We start from the raw sequence: 17,750 nt of genomic DNA on the forward strand, positions 1-17,750 counted from the left end.
ATGAGGTCTCCCCTGAGCTTTCTTTTCTCTAGGCTGAACAAACCCAGGTCTCTCAGCCTTTCCTCATTCAGGAGGCTTCCCAGTCCTTTGATCATCTTTGTGGCCCTTCTCTGGATCCTCTCCAGCCTGTCCACATCATTTTTGTATAGCAGGGACCAAAACTGAATGCAGTATTCCAGGGGTGGCTTGACAAGAGCTGAGCAGAGTGGGACAGTAACTTCTCTGTCTCTGCTGGTGATACCCGTGTTGATCTCCTCAGCAAAGTAAATCCCAGCCTATGCCTCACTTTCAACAACCCTCACAGGAAGAAATGTTTTATTATGTTTAAGCTGGATGTCCTATATTTCTATGTATACCAATTTTCTCTCAGTCTGAGTATCACCAAGAAGAGTCTGGCTCTGTTGTCCTTACTCCCCACCATTAGTTTTTTATATGCATTATTAAGATTCCCTCAAGACTTAATCTCCTTCTAGAGATTAAACAATTCCAGCTCTCTCGACCTGTCCTCACACGTTAGATGCTTCAAAGCCTTAATTGCATTTGTGGTGTATCACTGAATTTGCTCCAGTATGCCTATGTCTTCCTTTTAATGACGAACATACAAGTGGACCAAATATTCTAGATATTAACCTTTCAACTTGTATTATTTTGATCTCTGAGCTTAATTGCAGAATCACAGAATGATAGAATAGTTAATGTTGGAAAGGACCTTAAGATCACCTAGTTCCAACCCTCCTGCCATGGGCAGAGACACCTCACACTAGACCATGTCACCAGAATATAACCTCTAGATTTTTTTTTCCATACATTTGCCACTGAATCATGTACAAAATTAACAGTTACCATCTTTGTGATATTTATGTTCAGAAGAAAAGTCCTGAGACTGAGTATTATCTTCCTTGTATTATCTAAGGAAGAAGGAGAGAAGACAGAAGTAATGGCTAATGATAGTGCATCTTGCTGCCTGATTGGAAGTCTGAGCTCTCAGTACGGTGGAGACACATCTATCCTGTACAGCCAATGGGACTTGCACACCAGGGAGCAAAAAGTCAACCAGATAGTATTATTGAAGGTGAGGTCTTCTTAAATTTGTATTACTGCAGTGACACTGTCTTGGTTCTCACAACAGTCACAGCCACTGTTAGATTTTGGGCACACAGATAGCTATACAATAGAGAGTCACGTAGGTCTCTGAGTTACTGAGATGAAAGCTGATAAATGCACACGGTGCAATAGAACACCATGTGGATATGCCAGCTTGGGTCTGGAAGAAAAACATTTTAATGGAATTGGTTATCCAATTTGAGGGTATCTGCATTTGCCCACTGTGCTTGAAGAGTTTGTATAGCCAAAACTAGCTTGTACATCTCAGCATGCCCTGTGAAAATATGACCGCTTCCCTATTATTTGCTACCGAATGAAAGATCAACTGGATCCTCACACCATTTCCTTTCTCTCTGGTCTTAACCATCCCTTTATTTGGGGTCTTTAATGTTCCTGTTATTTATTATTCATTACTAGCAGACTCTCTTACTTTTCTTATCCCAGTTTATTAAGTAGAAAACATGCTACAGAATAGGCTTCTTACAACAATGATCTACAAGGGTATAAGTGGTTAAACTATTATAAAGCATTGCCTCCTCAGAGCTCTTTAAGGCTGTAAGTGGTAGCAAAGTTCAATAATTATGCATTTTTATACATAAAATCTAGTAGATAAGCTAGTGTTTAAAGTAAGTGGGAAGAAGCACAAGGAGCACTTACAGATGTGAGCTTGGATGTAGCAAGTTCTTTCTACTGTATGGCTTTAAAGATGTGTATTATATATCCAAGTGTAAACAGCTCTTCAGTGTTCCTGGCCAACACAGTGAGCTTGCTGGTAGCGACGTGGCTGAACAGACATTGAGCACAACCTTTTTTCTCCCAACAACATTGTACCTTACCTGCCAGCCTGCCTTATTGCATCCTAACTTATTATTATATTGGAAATAAATGAAATGTGTCCAACATGGACACAAATATTTATTATCATGTAAATTGCAAGCAGCAAAGCATCTCAAAACATGAAGTTTAAATGGAACTGAAATCCTTTTCATATTTCATTTTAGTAAATTGACACAGTAGGAGAGACACATGGTTTGCTCTCTTAATATTCTACTTTGCTGTGTTGAGATCAATTAACTAAAGGAAGAATTTATCCACTAAGAATATATACTTGTTAAAAGCATTTTAAGGTCTCAGGTGTTTTTAAATATTAGCTTTCAATTTTTAATGGGCACATTTTACTTACATATGTCAGACAGAAAAGCACATGAATGCATACTGAAACTGCAGGTTGCATCACTCAGAAATCAGGCATGTCCTTAACTCTGCCTCCCTGCACCTGTGATTTACAATCTATACATTTACAGGTCACATGTTTTTTTCTTTGAAGCCCCTTCTTCTTTCAGCTGATGAGTGCAAAAACCAGTAAATATAAGGAAGCTGAATTTTTTATCTAGTTTTGGCTGCAGTATGCTTCATTCAGAATCCTTGTCAAATGGTAAATACATAGAAAAAAAGGAATAAGATTTTCTAGGGGAAACAGAAAAAAACCCAAAACAGATAATCTGCTCACCTCTATTTAACAAATAGATTGAACTTGGCCCTTAGGATTTTCACCAAAGGGCTTTACCAGTTTATCCCCATCACACATTCAAATACACGTTTATGATTCTGATGGCTTCAGGGATTATGTGTAATTGTGGATGGGTGTGACCTGTCCAGCATTGCTGTTTCCTTTTTTGGTATTTCAGGACATCATTTACAACTTGAAAACTGCTTTTAATAAGGAATTTGACGAAGTTGCACGACAAAAGGAGCAGGACATAGCACGAGTGAAAGAAAGGAACCTGAGGATCCATGAAATCTTGGCACAACTTGAACTCCAAGTGGAAGTGTGGGAACCAGCTCTTACAGATGATGAGATGCCAGAGCGAGCACTCACTGTTCAGGATTCAGAGGTGTCTGAAAAATAAATCCTTCTCTTTCACCCACTCAAATACAGTTCTCTAACTCTTCTCATTTCCAGACATTGTGTCAGTACAGAGGTGCCTGTGTACTTAAAATCATCTGAGTCTTTTGCTTCCCTTTCCTTTTTAGGAGAAAACTCTTCATAAGTCAATCTGAAATGAATAAATGTATACAGTCGTACTTTATTGCTATTGAAAGTTTTTAATTGCCCATAGGTTAGGTAGAAATTCCCCCTGTTCTGGACAATAAGATTCAAACCAGGCTCACAGGGATTACTTCCATAGATAAGGGTTTCTCTGTTTTCTCTGAGCAACATTTTGAAACTAAGTAGTTTCAAACTAAGTATTTAGGTACTAAAGGATACTTAGTATTGTACTTCTAAATTAAATTGATAAATTATAAAGAAACACCGTATTTCTTAAACAATATAATTCACCGATTTCACTGCTCTTTCGATCAGACTCTCCTCACTTCTCTCTGCTCTCCCACCAGTCTGTGATATTCTGCTGTCAGAAAAGGTATGCACAAAACACAATTCATTCCAACAAAAATAAGGGTAGTTTGTATTTTAGCATTTTTAAATGTAGCTTTTGGAGCTCTTTAAAAGAACAATTTGCTTCTTGAGGAATATCATCGTAGAGCAGAGAAACAAAAAGCATTAAGGATTAGTATGACACCATTGTAGTGGTTCGATCCCAGCTGGCAACTAAGCACCACACAGCTGCTTGCTCACTCCCTGGTGGGATGGGGAAAAGTAAAAATGAGAAAACTCATAGATTGAGATAAGAACAGTTTAAGAATTGAAATAAAATAAATTATAATAATAGTAATAATAACAACAGCAATAACACTAAATTGTAATGAAAAGGAAAACAGAGGAATAAAGCCCCAGAAAAAAAGTGATGCAAAGAAAAACTATTGCTCACCACCAGCCAAACAATGCCCAGCCTGTTCCCAAGCTTTGGCCAACTTTCTCCCTAGTTTATATGCTGAGCATGACATCATATGTATGGAATATCCCTTTGGCCAGTTTGGTTCAGCTGTCCTGGCTGCATCTCCTCCCAGCTTCTTGTGCCTGCCCAGCCTCATCACTGGCAGGCAGCATGAGAAGCTGAAAGTCCTCGACTTTGTGTAAGCACTGCTCAGCAGCAGTTAAACATTGGTGTGTTATGAACATTATTCTCACTGCAAATCGAAAACGTAGCACTGTACCAGCTACTAGGAAGAAAAAAACTGAAACCAGGATGCCCACCTTTACAAGTGTTTAGTCCACATTTGATCATGTTTGAAGAAAAGAACCTCGATATAAATGCCATTTTCTTCCTTCAGATTAAAGCTGAAAAATACTTGACTCAAGAAGAGAAAGAGAAAGCAGAAATGCTGGCTAGGCTTGAAATGGAAAGACAACTTGCTGCTACGGTACTTTAAGTAGTATCCTTTTACTGAATAGCCCTTTGTCTCTGGTTAAGCTTATTTTGTTAATGCTGCACTGGAATATTCCAGTAAAGTATTATGGAAAAATAAATTTTGAATGGTAGGTAATGATGATGTGTGCCTTTTTCCTCTTATTATCTTTTACAATCACATAATCCTTTACTACATAGACCATCTGGGGGAAGAAAAGATTTAGTGTTAGGCTTGCAATTTTTAATGTGCTTAGTGGCAATTAAAAATACCGTATCAGGTGACTGGGAACTAGATACATTTCTAAATGCATGCTATTGCTCAGTCAAGAGCATTGTGCTTGATAGGTGTTTGCTGGCTGAGCAACCTCTGTTCTTCAGGGATCAGACTAGAAGATGACACCTCTGGCTTTAAAATACATCTGTGAAAAGCCTAAGATGGTTGTGGCCTCCAGAAAAGATGCACAGTAAGACACTAGCACTACAACTTCCTTCATCCTGGCCTGCCATCTTCCCAGGAGTAGTCTATGCCTTGGTATTCTTTCCAAACCTGCCAGAATGGCAGTTGCAGTAAGTTATTTAGTATATGAACATCTGACCACCAGAAAACACTCTGAGACTTTTAGCATACTTCACATGCATCACTGAAGAGCATTAAACTACCAGTGACACACAGAATAATTGTATGGGTGTTGTAGAAGTGCACTACCCTATTATCATTCCCAAAACTTCCAATGACTCTACTTCCTTTTTTTAGCCTAAAATACTTTTTTGTGGTTATTCCCAGGACAATGAGAGACTGCGTGCTCTTGATGACATGATGGGTGGAGTGCTAGAAGTCAAAAAGGAAGACATCTTGAAAATGGTGAGCTGTGTTTCTGCCATATCATTTGTGTAGCTTGTAGGCTTTTAAAGAAATGTGAAATACAACTAGCAAATATTTCCAACCTAACTGATGGAAGAAAGTCATAGAATTGTAGAATTGCATTATGCCTAGACAGACTCCATAAGAGTCCATACACTGGACTCAAAAGAGACCACAAGATTCTAGTGCATGCATATGGTTTACCCATCAATGCCTGTCCCTATCACAGTAGAATAATGAAGGTATATAATCTAGTATTACCATTACAGTAACATATATGTCATTTAGAGTTAAGGCTTCTACCTTACTTACTTACCACTAAGACATATCTTTCATTAAATTTGCTATGTCGTAGAGTTTGTTAGTATGCTGATGGAGAACTTATATTGCTTTTGGAGCATTTTTGTCTTTAATGTTTCCAGGATATTCCTCCACCTACTTTTATATCCAAACCTGAGTATGTTTGGACTGATGAAGAAAAGAAAGAATTTAGAGACTATGAGGAAAAAGTCAAGAAGCTGAATGAAGAAAAAAAAAATTACAGAATGGTAAATTAAAAGGAGAAAAGTTGTGGGTTTGTTCACAGTGCTCCTGACCAAAGCTTCTGATCTTTCTCAGGAGCTACTTCTAAAAATGAATACTAATAAATAAATGAACAAAGAATAAATGAAAAACAAAGATCACGTGGCATATTAAATAACTCCTATCTTAGACAGTAATATAAGTCAATCTCTACTTACACCAATTAATATGTACCAAAACTTGTGATATTTGACAAAAGGGAACTTTCCTTCACAAATGTACCAGTAGTCCAAAAATTAGGGTTTTTTTAAGGTTCCATTCCCAGATTTGCTGATTCCATACAAAAAGAATAGTTACATTTGTCCTTCAAAGTGGTATTTGTACAACATAACTTGGTAGCCTGGCAGCACACTCCTTCCAAACAAGTAAATTTTGGAACCTTTTGGCTGAAGAACAGAGTTCAAAATTGTGCATTCTCCAGCATCTGATATACTATATCAGAGATTATTTGTCCCTTCAGATGTAATATTGCTGCTTTTGTCCTTCCTTTCCCAGTCACTAGAAGATGAATTGGAGAAGCTTGAAGCTTCTATACAAGAAACAACACAGAATTTTGATGAGACTGTACGCAAACTCTCTGAAAAGAAAGTGAAATTAGAGATGGTCATCTATCAGGTATTGCAGAGAACATTCATTTTTCATCTATGCCTCTGTGCAGCAGGAATGTTAATTTATTTTTTATTACAATCATTTCACAGGAAGAACTCAAAATAGTCAATCTTGTTTATGCTCTAATGTTGGATGAAGAGTTGGCCACCAGAGAAACTGGACTTCATAATTTCCTTATGAAAAAGGAGAAAGAAAAAGTAAGTTGTCATTTGAAATGTTGTTCTTAGGAAAAGAGTAATATTTAAAATGTACTTTCTTGTGAAGACTGCTTTTTCCAAATCAAAATTTTGCCATAAATGATTTTCTGACAATTTACAGGGTGACTTTTTTTCTTTTTTTTCAACTGGTGCAGGTGACATCCGTTATAAATACATATGGTTTTGAATAGATCTTGGCTCATCTAGAGTACTTTGGTAAAGCTCCACACATTCAGAAGGGCATACTGCTATTTCTTTTATATATATAATATTTTTTAGTATACAATATCAAACTGAAAGCACCAATTGTGATGCTTTTATGACAGGAAGGTGCACAAAAGAATGTGTAACACCATTGCATTTTCCACTTAGTGTCTAATGTACACCAGGGCCACGCTGACTTGTTTGCCAGTGAGAGGTTGCGTATGAGTATCTGACCATGGATGCAGAACATACGATGGAGCACAGTGTTTATAGCCTTATTGACCAGTTCAACCTCCTGCAGAGTTTACCTATCCCTGTAAAACCATACATAAAAAAAGACTGGAGAGTACAAGTAGTAGATCTAGATTTCAGTGTGAGTGCTTACTGCCCACAGTAATAACTTTGAGTGACAGTTCCAATTCCTATGTTCTGCCAATACTTATGTGACTCAGGTGATTTAAGTGGTGGTAGTCTGCAGGTTGGTTCTGGTGCTTGGGACAATAAAGCCCATTTGCCTATTTGTTTTCATGGACCTGTCCCTGAGTCCACATTTGTGTGGACTATACTAAAATATATATATACATATATATATATATACATACACACATATACTAATGCCTCCCCATGTCAGATCTACTCGACTTGTGCAGACGTCTGTGTCTGGAGCTGCAAGGAGCCCTTCGTATGTGAGCTACAGGAGAGGTTCCGAAGTATAGGCTGAACTACTTTTAAAAGTATCTGAGGCCAAATGTATACCAGCATACATTTTTCAAAACATATCTTTTTTGTTTTCCTTCCCTTTTTAAACATTCCAATTGGTATAACTTTTGGTCCATGCAAACTGTCAAATACATCAAAACGGTCTCCCCAGCAGAATATAAGCATTAAACAGCCTCAATAAAACAGATGAGCTTAGTATCCTGACATGTAGCAGAACTATGTCATAACAATGGGAAAACTGCACTCTAAAACGAAGAATGCTTTACTGGGAATTTTTGACTGGTCTTATTTGTGACAACATGAAAGGAAAAGGAAATCTCTATAAAAGTGTAAACAAGTAGGAACACACATTCTGAAGCTTAAAAAGAAGATTTATAAGCATTTGCATAAGATATTTCCTCCACGAAATTCTTACTTTCTTAAGCAGTGGACTAGTTTAATTTCTCACCTGCTCACTTTTTAGCAGTATTTACAAGTAACCCTCTGAAGAAGGCATTAAATTGATTGCAAAAATAGCTCAGAACGTTTTGCCTAGAAATAAGAAAGTGTCAGCTTCATCAGTATATATGAATGGCCATTCAGTGCTTCTGCTGGCTGAGTTTCATTCCTGAAATCTTTTGCTTTTGCTACAGGTCAAGACTGCAAGAACAATCCAGATGACAAAAAGTAAAATTGAGGCTTACATAGACATCTATGAAAATGCCGTAGTTCAAGAGAAGGTGAGACTCAACAAACACGATGAGGTTCAGAAGTTAAAAAGTTAATGCTGTGTCTTGATACTGAGAGCATACTTCACTGTAAGCACAGGATGAGTTCTGGTCAATGTGCTGATCACTGAAATTAAGCTGTAAAGGAGAATATGTGCACAGAATTTATAAAATAGTCCAGATTTCTGTGATACTTGGGAGTACTTGGAAGAGCACCATATTCTGTATTTCTAAAATATGGGCAGGTGGATGCTCTTTTTAAAAATATCATTGTGGTAACAAGAAAGCTTTCTGTTTCCCTCCTAGAATTTGGAATCTAGTTTTGCAAGGGAGTTTGCTGACGTACCTGCCCATTTGCTTGAGAAACTTCTCCAGCTTTACAGGCAGCGACCAAAGTAAGATCCCCCTTCATTCCATCCTTTTAAATACTAGTACTTTTTGTGAGGCAAGAATGAGAATGTTATTTATTTCAATAGTCTCAATTATTTTGATAATCAGACTGCCTGCTTTTTATTGGCTAGCTAACAATTGTTGATTTCCTATCATACTAACAGTTGCTATTTTGCATTGCCTTATTCTCCTCACGCAATCTATTTTAAATGCAATCTAAGTAATCATCAGGTCTCAAAAACATATATTCTTACCTTGTGTGAGATGTAGTATTACCTGTTTGCTCTTTGCAAGAGATTGGGAGTATAAAAAGTTCTTAGTTGTTTATGAGCTTTTTTTACGCTAGAGAAAATTAAAAGTAAAACCTGTATCTACTGTGTATGTGCACTAGGACTCCAGTGAAAGAAACTGTCCTTGACACAGCTAACCCCTACGTGAAGTGTTTGGGCTCAGCTGGAGATAACAAAGATGCACTTACACTTTTAATGAAAGCCATGGATGAACTGGATAGTCCTGAGCACATGCCTGATGGCTTAGATCTGTCTATATGGGAAAATTTTTGTCTAGCTAGACGAAATAAAATGGAGAGTGAGGAGCTGGTATGTAAAATTCTTTATTTTGCCAGTACTCTACTTGATATTTCCAGGTCTTGAACTTTTTTTGAGCTCAAATGGTAGTGAAATAACACTGCAGGATACCTAAGCTACATTTGAGTATGAAAGTTTCTTCTGGACACAGAAGTTTTAGTTGTCCTTCAGAGGAAAAATCAGCATATTAATGTGGACAGACTTGATCAGAAATGATTGTGATCCTGATACGGTTTCATTTTCTTAAAAAAGATCATTTTCCTTTTCTCCATCTCTACCAAAATACTGTTAAGGTATTTGACTTCTATGATCTGTTGGAGTTATTCTCTCCCATTAGCTTACCTACATTTGCACCAATGCATTCCCAATTCTGTGTAGCTGGAAAAGTTCAAATTTAAAATAGTTCAGCTGGGTGTAGCTGGAAAGTTCTAATTTAAAAGCATAAAGGTGTAAATCTGAAATATCCAGAGACAGAGATAATGAAATTTCACTAAGAGAAAAAGAAATATTATTTCCCTTCATGTGAATAAACTATGCATAAATGAATAAATACTTTTCTGAGCAGAGTGTAAGGATTGTAACCTCTGTACCTCATGTGCTCTACTGGGATTCTCAAAATAGCAGGCTGCATATTTATACATACATATGTCTTCTTAAGAACTTGTCTTCTCTGTTCTTGAAGAGGCTTGCCCTGACATACAAGCTAAAAAAGTTCAGAATCTCATGGTGTTGCTTGCTTAGGTGAAATGGAAGTCCCAGACTCTGGCAGAGATGCAGGCCTTTCTCCAGAGAAGAGTAAATGACAGTGACATAATTGATTCAGAAATAGAAGCCATTTTCCAGGAACTCACTTGGTAATTTTTGTTTTTTTCCTGTGTTCAGCTACAATTTAATACTCCACCAAACCAGAACCAAAAGCTACAGAATTACACAGCCATGTCCTCTAACACTCTTTTATCTAGGATGATCTGAGACCTATAATATTTCTGAAATGAGGTGTAATTACAGTACATGCGAGCAGGCCACACCACTCTTAATCTACCTTCTTAGGTAACATCAGTAAGGATGGCACCATAGTCTTCAGTGCAAACTGACTTCCCAAACACTACATCAGAAAGTGAATCCCCAAAGCCTTCAAGGCCATATATATGCTAGCTAGCTCAGTTAAGTTTCACTCATGTGGGCCTAAGATACAGTGATCACTCCCAATTGCAATGTGCCACATGACACCCAATTTCACTGACCTGCTTTAGATCTGCAGTGTTTCCATGACATAATTTTCAGATTCATTCAGGAACAAACCCCAGGATAAATTATACAAGAAAATGGGTGCTGGCTGGAAGTCTCCTCCATTTCCTTTTCAATTGTTAAGATTTCTCTTCAGTAACAACACTTTCTCTCACAACATCTGCTAGAGTATGTTAAACTGAATCCAGTGATTGAAAACTTCATATGTAGAAATGAGATGCAAATTCTGTAGTCACTTTGGGAGAAAATAGAAATCAGGCTGTCAAAGAATAACCCCTAGATGAACATACCACTTACCAGCAATAAATATAAACATTTTGAGAATCATGGGAGGATTTATATATACCTGTTGAAAGCACTAGGCATTGTTTTTATTTTCTGCCATTTTAGGCTGCAAGAGGAGAAGATGAAACTTCAGTTGAATTTGACTATCCAGTTTTTGCTAAAACAAGGACAAGTAGAATTGGAAAACACAGAGATCCCAGAATACAGTGATGCCATTCTCATTAGTAAGAGCGTTATTGAAGAACTGAATCGCAATATCATGGTAATTTACATTATCCAAAGGAAATTTAAGCTTTTTAAACAAATGTATTGTCCTTCAGGGGCTCTGCTTTTTCTCCAGAAACATCTACTTCCAATTCATTACTACACACCAGTAGGCTGAATTGTAATCTAGAAGCTATTAAGAATTCTGTAATGTCTTTTATGATGTAAAGATTGCAATACAGACTGCTTTCTTGATGTTTGATCAATACAATTCAGATCAATGAAACAGCAACAGCCTTTAGACATGCCATCACTCACACACACATTGTAAATAGAAAATGCTAATATCTTGGGCACAAGTCCAAAAATTCCCTCAAGCCAAACTTACAGTCATGCTAAGTAGCATCTGAAGAGTAGCTTACATTAAGATTTAAAAAATTAATACACTTTTCTATCTAAGGTGAAGTTGATGATCATACTTAAAATAGTTTTTCGTACTTTTCAAACTGGTGACCTGTGGGGATCCCTGGGAATCACTATTGGACCCAACACTGTTTAATATCTTCATAAGGGATCTGAAAGATGGGATCAAGTGTGCCCTGGCCAAGTTTGCCAATGACACTAAACTAGAAGTGGACACTTTGGAAGGGGGAGCCATCCTGGACAGGGTGGCAGAGTGGGCTACCAAGAACCTTATGAAGTTCAACAAGGACAAGTGTAATGTCTTGCACCTGAGAAAACACAATCCAAGAGTGCAGCACAGGCTGTGATCTACCTGGCTGGAGAGCAGCTCTGTGGAAAAGAACCTGGGGGTCCTGGTGGACAACAAGCTCAAGATGAGTGAACAGTATGCTGCTGCAGTGAAGAAAGCCAGCAGGATGCTGGGTTACATTAACAAGGGTATCAGCAGTGGAGATAGAGAAGTCATTAGACGACTCTGCTCAGCTCTTGTCAAGCCACCCCTGGAATACTGCATTCAGTTTTGGTCCCTGCTATACAAAAATGATGTGGACAGGCTGGAGAGGGTCCAGAGAAGGGCCACAAAGATGATCAAAGGACTGGGAAGCCTCCTGAATGAGGAAAGGCTGAGAGACCTGGGTTTGTTCAGCCTAGAGAAAAGAAAGCTCAGGGGAGACCTCATCAGCATGGTCTAGTATTTAAAGGGTGTCTACAAAGAAGACAGAGACTCCCTTTTTTACAGGAGGCATACGGAAAAGATGAGGGAAAATGGGCACAAGGTTCTCCTGGGGAGATTCTGGTTGGATGCTAGAGGAAAATTTTTCACAATGAGAACAATCAGCCTTTGGAATAATCTCCTCAATATTTCCCAATATTGAATACTTTTAAGATTCAGCTGGAGAGGGTGCTGGGCCATCTTGTCTAGACTGTGTTTGCCCAGAAAAATTTGACCAGATGACTCTTGAGGTCCTTTCCAACCTGGGATTCTATGATTCTGTAATTCTAGGATACTCTCATTAAACATTCTTTTTTTAGGTGTTCTGGCTGTACAAAAATAGCTTCTTACTGCTACTACACAAAGCCTTCAGTAGCAACTGCAAAATACTTTATACAGAGTAAGCTTATATTTTGTAGTGCTAAAATGACTTCACATTCTTATAGAAAGATGGAGGGAGAGCATAGTTCTAACTTCCTTCATCTCCCTTTATGATCCAAGGCTGTGCCACAGAGCATAAAAGGGTACAAAATTCCACAAAAGATAACCATCTGGAACAAAGTCTGGAAAAAGAGTGCAATATAGCATTTTTCCTTCCTAAAATTATAACTTTGGAAACTTGTCTATCTTGTTGCAAATAATAATTCCATAATCTGTAAAGTCTGTTAATTAAAAGATTAATCTATTTTTTTCAGGCTCAAGCAGAAAAAAAAATTGCTAGCATGGTGGAATATAAAGACTTCTCTAAAGGGATATTTCAGCTGGAATGGGAACACAGGAAAATGAGAATGCAGATAGAAGATCTGCAACAGAAAGCTCGCGATATTGTATCACTAATTATTTCCAAAGATCGCCAGCTAGTGAGTTACTTTCTCTAATTCATATTTTGACTGCAGACTATTTTGCTGCCTATACCTGTAACATCGTTTCTGCCTCATCTCTTACTTCTACTGAGAAACCTGATGCCTGATAGTTCAAGAATTCAGTTTTACCCTTGAGATCGATCAGTGATAAAGTTCTTTAGGATGTTCAGGCATAAATGAAGGCAAAATTAGCCCTAAGTTTTAGTATTTCAAAATTGGCAATGAAAGTAAGGAATCTGGGGTTTGCAACCACTAAGCACAGATTTTTTAAATCAGGCACTATAATTTCCCTTAAAGTGAAAGGTCTGAAGTGCCCTCATCTGGTATCTCACAGAAACAACATAATTTCTGCTCAGGGTACAAAGATTGAGCATTCCTACAGGAGCCTCACTGAGCCCTGCTCACTTCCATTTGTTGACCCACCAGCAGAATGGGAGGTAGTTGTTTTGCCACACCTGGCAGGCAAAAGGCAGCAGTTGGCCAGCAAATCAGCACCCACATAGCTTTGAACAAGCCCAGCTGGCAGGCCAGAAAACATAGGTAAAGGTTGTGGGAGAGAGACAAGGATACCAGTGGGAGAAGAGAGGAGCAAGAAGAAAGGTTGTAGGGAAAACCTGAGGGTATTGCAGTACGGGATGTAGAGGACTGCAGAGAAAGCCGATGAAACTAAGGCAATGAGGTGGGGGGCATAAAGACTTATAGTAAGGGATGTTGTAGGATGAGTATATTGCAGTGGGGGAGAGGCAAGCACAGAGAAAATGAAGAGTGTTGGAGAGCATGTAAGGGTATTGCAATTCCATCAAAAGATGAAAAGAAAATCCAAAACACATGTTTTGCTCAGGCTTCATTTGTTTTGCTACTCTCCAAACTGCTTGTTCACTTCTGAATTGCACCCAAGGGACTTCCATAACTAACACCAAAAAAACAGCTTTCCAACAAGGTGATGTGACAACACACTGAAAAGTTCTTGTAGCACATTCATCACCAGTGTTGCCTTTAGCTCAAACTTAATTTAAACCGATGAACAGAACTACTGCCCTTCAGAAAGACTTAAATTTGCCCATAGCAGAGGCAGATACCAGTTTAATCAGAATCTGAATGCTCCAAGGGGCTTGACATCATTTTGTGAGTAGAAATGTGAGGTTAGTGGAAAAGACAGGGCAACAGAGACCTCAACAACAGGAACAGAAAGACAGATGGCTTGTATAAATGTGTGTGGACCTGAGAACACCTGGAATGAGGGCTATTAACAAAGCAGTGCATGAAAGAAGTTTGGTGTTGTAGGCAAGGAGCCTGCTGGGTCTTTCCTGTTTCTCCTCCTCTAACTAGAGCAGTCCACAGAATTTTACCAGTCACTTTGGTGGGGCAATACTCTGGAAGGATGAATCTAAATCTACAGAAACTTGTCTACTGCCCATTATAGGTCATACAGCCTGTTCTACCATTTGCCATTTGATAAAGAAGTGTTACAGTAGCACTGTCCCCAAGAAAAATCTTCAATAAATTGTCTGAAACCTGAATTACTATGCAGATACAAGAACAGTAAAAGAAGTAAGAATTACTAGGAAGCCACTTGACAGAAAATAATCACTTTCTTCTCTGGCCTAAAAACAGACTGTAGAGCACTTTGCCTTCCAGCTGTGTTAGCTTAGACTACCTAATAAGCAAAAGTATAGCTTGGGGTCTTTTTGATAACCTCACAACAAATTTTCTTGGTCTTTGTTTCCATTAACGCATAATAGTTAACATTCTTTTTAACAGGTGTACAGTTTAGTATTCATGCAACGTCCAGGAGTATCTTTACAATGTCTGTTTATGATCACTAGTAAGCCTTTCCACTGTGTAGAATTTTAGGGGGTTTGAGTTTCACATAATAATTGTCTTTACAGAAGTGGGAAATTGTTGAGAACAAACAAACTGGCTTAATAAGATGGTTTCTTTCTGGTTTTAATTCATCAGCTCCTAACTGTGCCGAACTACAACAGCAACGTTGCCCACCACATTTCAGTGATGGAGCAGACTCTTGGCATGATGGATGAGGTAAATCCTAAGTGAACCACCACATTTGAGAAACATCTCAGTTTAAGTGCAACTCCTCTCCTTCATTAGCAAGAGGTATTTGTAAGGCTTAAGTGCAACTGATATAGGCATACTACGTCAAGGACTGTTGCAGCATAGCCATAACAGTACACACAGATGGATGATCTATCTATCTATCTATCTATCTATCTATCTATCTATCTATCTATCTATCTATCTATCTACCTACCTACCTACCTACCTACCTACCTACCTACCTACCTACCTACTTCCATGTATTTATCTGCCTTTAAATAGTTTCTTTAGATTGCACTGAGCTGTCTACAGCAGCAGTTTAAAGTCTTTGGAAGCAGTCATCGTACATGAATTGCTACATAAATCAACTCTATGGAGAGAAATCTACTTACCCTGTTACTAGAACTAAATGCTTTCCTTCCTGAACATCTGAATGCAGATCTGCTTATCACTTCTTACACAGCATTACCTATAAAAGACACTCTCCCATTTCTAATGAAGCATTCTTCCAGTCTTCGCTGCTTAACGTTTCTCTTCAGGAGTGCCAGCCTGTTCCTAGTATCACTGCCCCCCTATATTCAAAATGAGACACAACATTCTGATTTGCTGGTTCCCTCATCTATTTCAGCATTCAAATTATCATTATCCTTGTTTTCAAGTGATTCCACTGGATTTTTTTCTAGGTTGCTTTAGCTGGCATGAGCCTCCTCTTCCTCTTCAAGCTTTAGCATTTCTTTTGTCCCTCTACAGCTCATCCAACAACTTCAGCATGACCACCCTTTCTTTAGCAGCTCCTAGAAGCTGAGAGTTTCTCAACTCACTGATTCCATTTGCTTCCTTCACTCTCTTTGCCTTTCAAGTTTTATCGTTACTAGATCTCTCTCCCTGGCCCATACTTCTTTGGTCCTTGTCAGCCACTTAAATTAGAATACCATAAAGCATACTGTAATACAGTGTGCGTGAAAGACACTATACAAAGTAAAACTAGAATGTGCTGTTAGTCAAACCAAAATACACAAGTTCATTGAGCTACCATGCAGTGCTTATGATTATAGGTTTTTATCATAACTTTGTCAGAACAGCTTTTGTATAATCTCCTATATTTGCTTTATTCATTTGGAAATGGACAGCTGCATAAGAAGAATGTGAAGAACCGCCAAAAAAAAGTTAAAGAATTGGAGAAACGCATCAGTTTAAAAGAGCAAGAAAACTATGAGCTCAGCCTGGAGCTCAAAGAAATGCTGGTCTCTACTTCAGAAAGGAGGCATATCTTTGAGGCAGCTGGTGAGTCACAGTAACACACTTAAGTCACAAAGAACATTCAGAAAATACCTCCAAGGCTACACGGTCCTGTTCTCCATCAGCATCAGATAAGGGGCAAGGAGCACCTATTGATTGATTACTGTGTGCAAAACTAGCAGTGCCCTTTCTCCCACAACAGTTTAACATTGTTTATTTAAGAACATACCTAGAGACTGTTGTTCTTGTACCCAAAGCTGACTACCCAAATTGCTGAAACTATTCAAGTCAGAATATTACAGTCATTAATATCCTCATCAGGCAAAGGGTTTTCATTCTTTCTCAGAACTGTTCAACCCACTTTCTTTCACCATTGAAGAGATCAGAGGTAGTAATGTGAAGCTGAGAAGGGTATTAGGAAAACTGTAGAGTTCTTCCCACTAATGGAAAACAGATATTCAAAATACTTGCGAGAAACTAAAGGAAGCATTCCCAGTGCTTTTTGGAATTTCTTTTTGCTTTATTTAGTACTATATAGGCTCTTCAGCCCAACTGTGAGCCTTCTTTAAAGTGCTTACCTATTTTACACAGAACTTGGAAGAACCCCAGGACGTGTTTAATAGACATATAGACTGTGCATCCCCTACAAGTACAGGCTGACGCTTATTATTTTGTTTTATGCAGACACACAACATATTGCTGATAAGGTTGCAAGGCAGCGCTACCGAGAGATTTTGAAGCAGAAACACCTACGGGAGCAGATTAAGGAAGAGAAAGAAGAGTGTGAAATTCTTCAGGCACAAGTTGAAAGACTGCGATCAAGACTATTCCCGATTCTTTAAAACTCAGAGTCCAGGTAGATATACAATACCATGGTCATGGCTAAGAAAAGAAGCTTTGACATCTTTTTCTCCCAGAACTTGCCTTTCTACAAACATAATTCTTCTGTGATTTCTTTAAAAATAACTTGTTTGAAAGATGTTTGTTTTGTATGTTTTATGCCTATTTCAGTTCATGAGATTTATTTCTGCTGTTTTGATTATATAAACCCTATAGCTCATTGCAGAAAACAGGGTACAAGATATTGTAGACCAATAGAAGAACAGGTGTATTTGTATAGCCTTAGTCTGCAATATGCAATTATAGAACATTCTGAAAGTGAAGTACTGCATGAATTTTCATCTGCTAAAATTTATGTCTCTGGTTGTGATTTCATTTTGCTTCTTTAAAACTATTTTCACCTACAATGGCAGACGTGTAGGTTGCGAGGTGAAGGTATGCTTTGTCATGACCATGCGTGCTACCTGGCCCAGTCCTGAAAGCTGCTGTGGCTTATGATAGCATAATTACCCACAGCCAGCATTAGCAGTGGCTACTACCACTGGCAGAATCACAGGAAAAACAGGCTG

At 38.3% G+C, this 17,750-nt stretch overlaps 1 protein-coding gene across 3 annotated transcripts in view; it reads left to right on the top strand.

Moving 5' to 3' along the window:
- CFAP43 (cilia and flagella associated protein 43) overlaps positions 1-17,276 on the top strand; it is a 48,076-nt gene extending 30,800 nt beyond the window's left edge. For 2 of the 3 annotated variants that reach the window (XM_061458820.1, XM_061458821.1), the window contains exons 24-39: positions 914-1,072; positions 2,793-2,999; positions 4,339-4,428; positions 5,200-5,277; positions 5,700-5,825; positions 6,355-6,474; positions 6,558-6,665; positions 8,222-8,308; positions 8,603-8,691; positions 9,078-9,285; positions 10,015-10,127; positions 10,912-11,068; positions 12,880-13,044; positions 15,007-15,087; positions 16,233-16,386; positions 17,026-17,276. In XM_061458820.1, coding sequence (XP_061314804.1) covers positions 914-1,072; positions 2,793-2,999; positions 4,339-4,428; positions 5,200-5,277; positions 5,700-5,825; positions 6,355-6,474; positions 6,558-6,665; positions 8,222-8,308; positions 8,603-8,691; positions 9,078-9,285; positions 10,015-10,127; positions 10,912-11,068; positions 12,880-13,044; positions 15,007-15,087; positions 16,233-16,386; positions 17,026-17,183 — 2,100 coding nt within the window. In that variant the 3' untranslated portion in view covers positions 17,184-17,276. Of the gene's footprint in view, positions 1-913; positions 1,073-2,792; positions 3,000-4,338; positions 4,429-5,199; positions 5,278-5,699; positions 5,826-6,354; positions 6,475-6,557; positions 6,666-8,221; positions 8,309-8,602; positions 8,692-9,077; positions 9,286-10,014; positions 10,128-10,911; positions 11,069-12,879; positions 13,045-14,936; positions 15,088-16,232; positions 16,387-17,025 lie in introns of those variants that run through there. The other variant, XM_061458823.1, reaches the window with a different exon arrangement.
- The last annotated feature ends 474 nt before the right edge of the window (positions 17,277-17,750 follow it).

This window comes from Pezoporus flaviventris, unplaced genomic scaffold (assembly GCF_033815535.1).
Source record: "Pezoporus flaviventris isolate CSIRO_AGI_PZ_B2104156 unplaced genomic scaffold, CSIRO_AGI_Pfla_v1 ptg000029l, whole genome shotgun sequence".
Classification (NCBI taxonomy): Eukaryota; Metazoa; Chordata; class Aves; order Psittaciformes; family Psittacidae; genus Pezoporus; species Pezoporus flaviventris.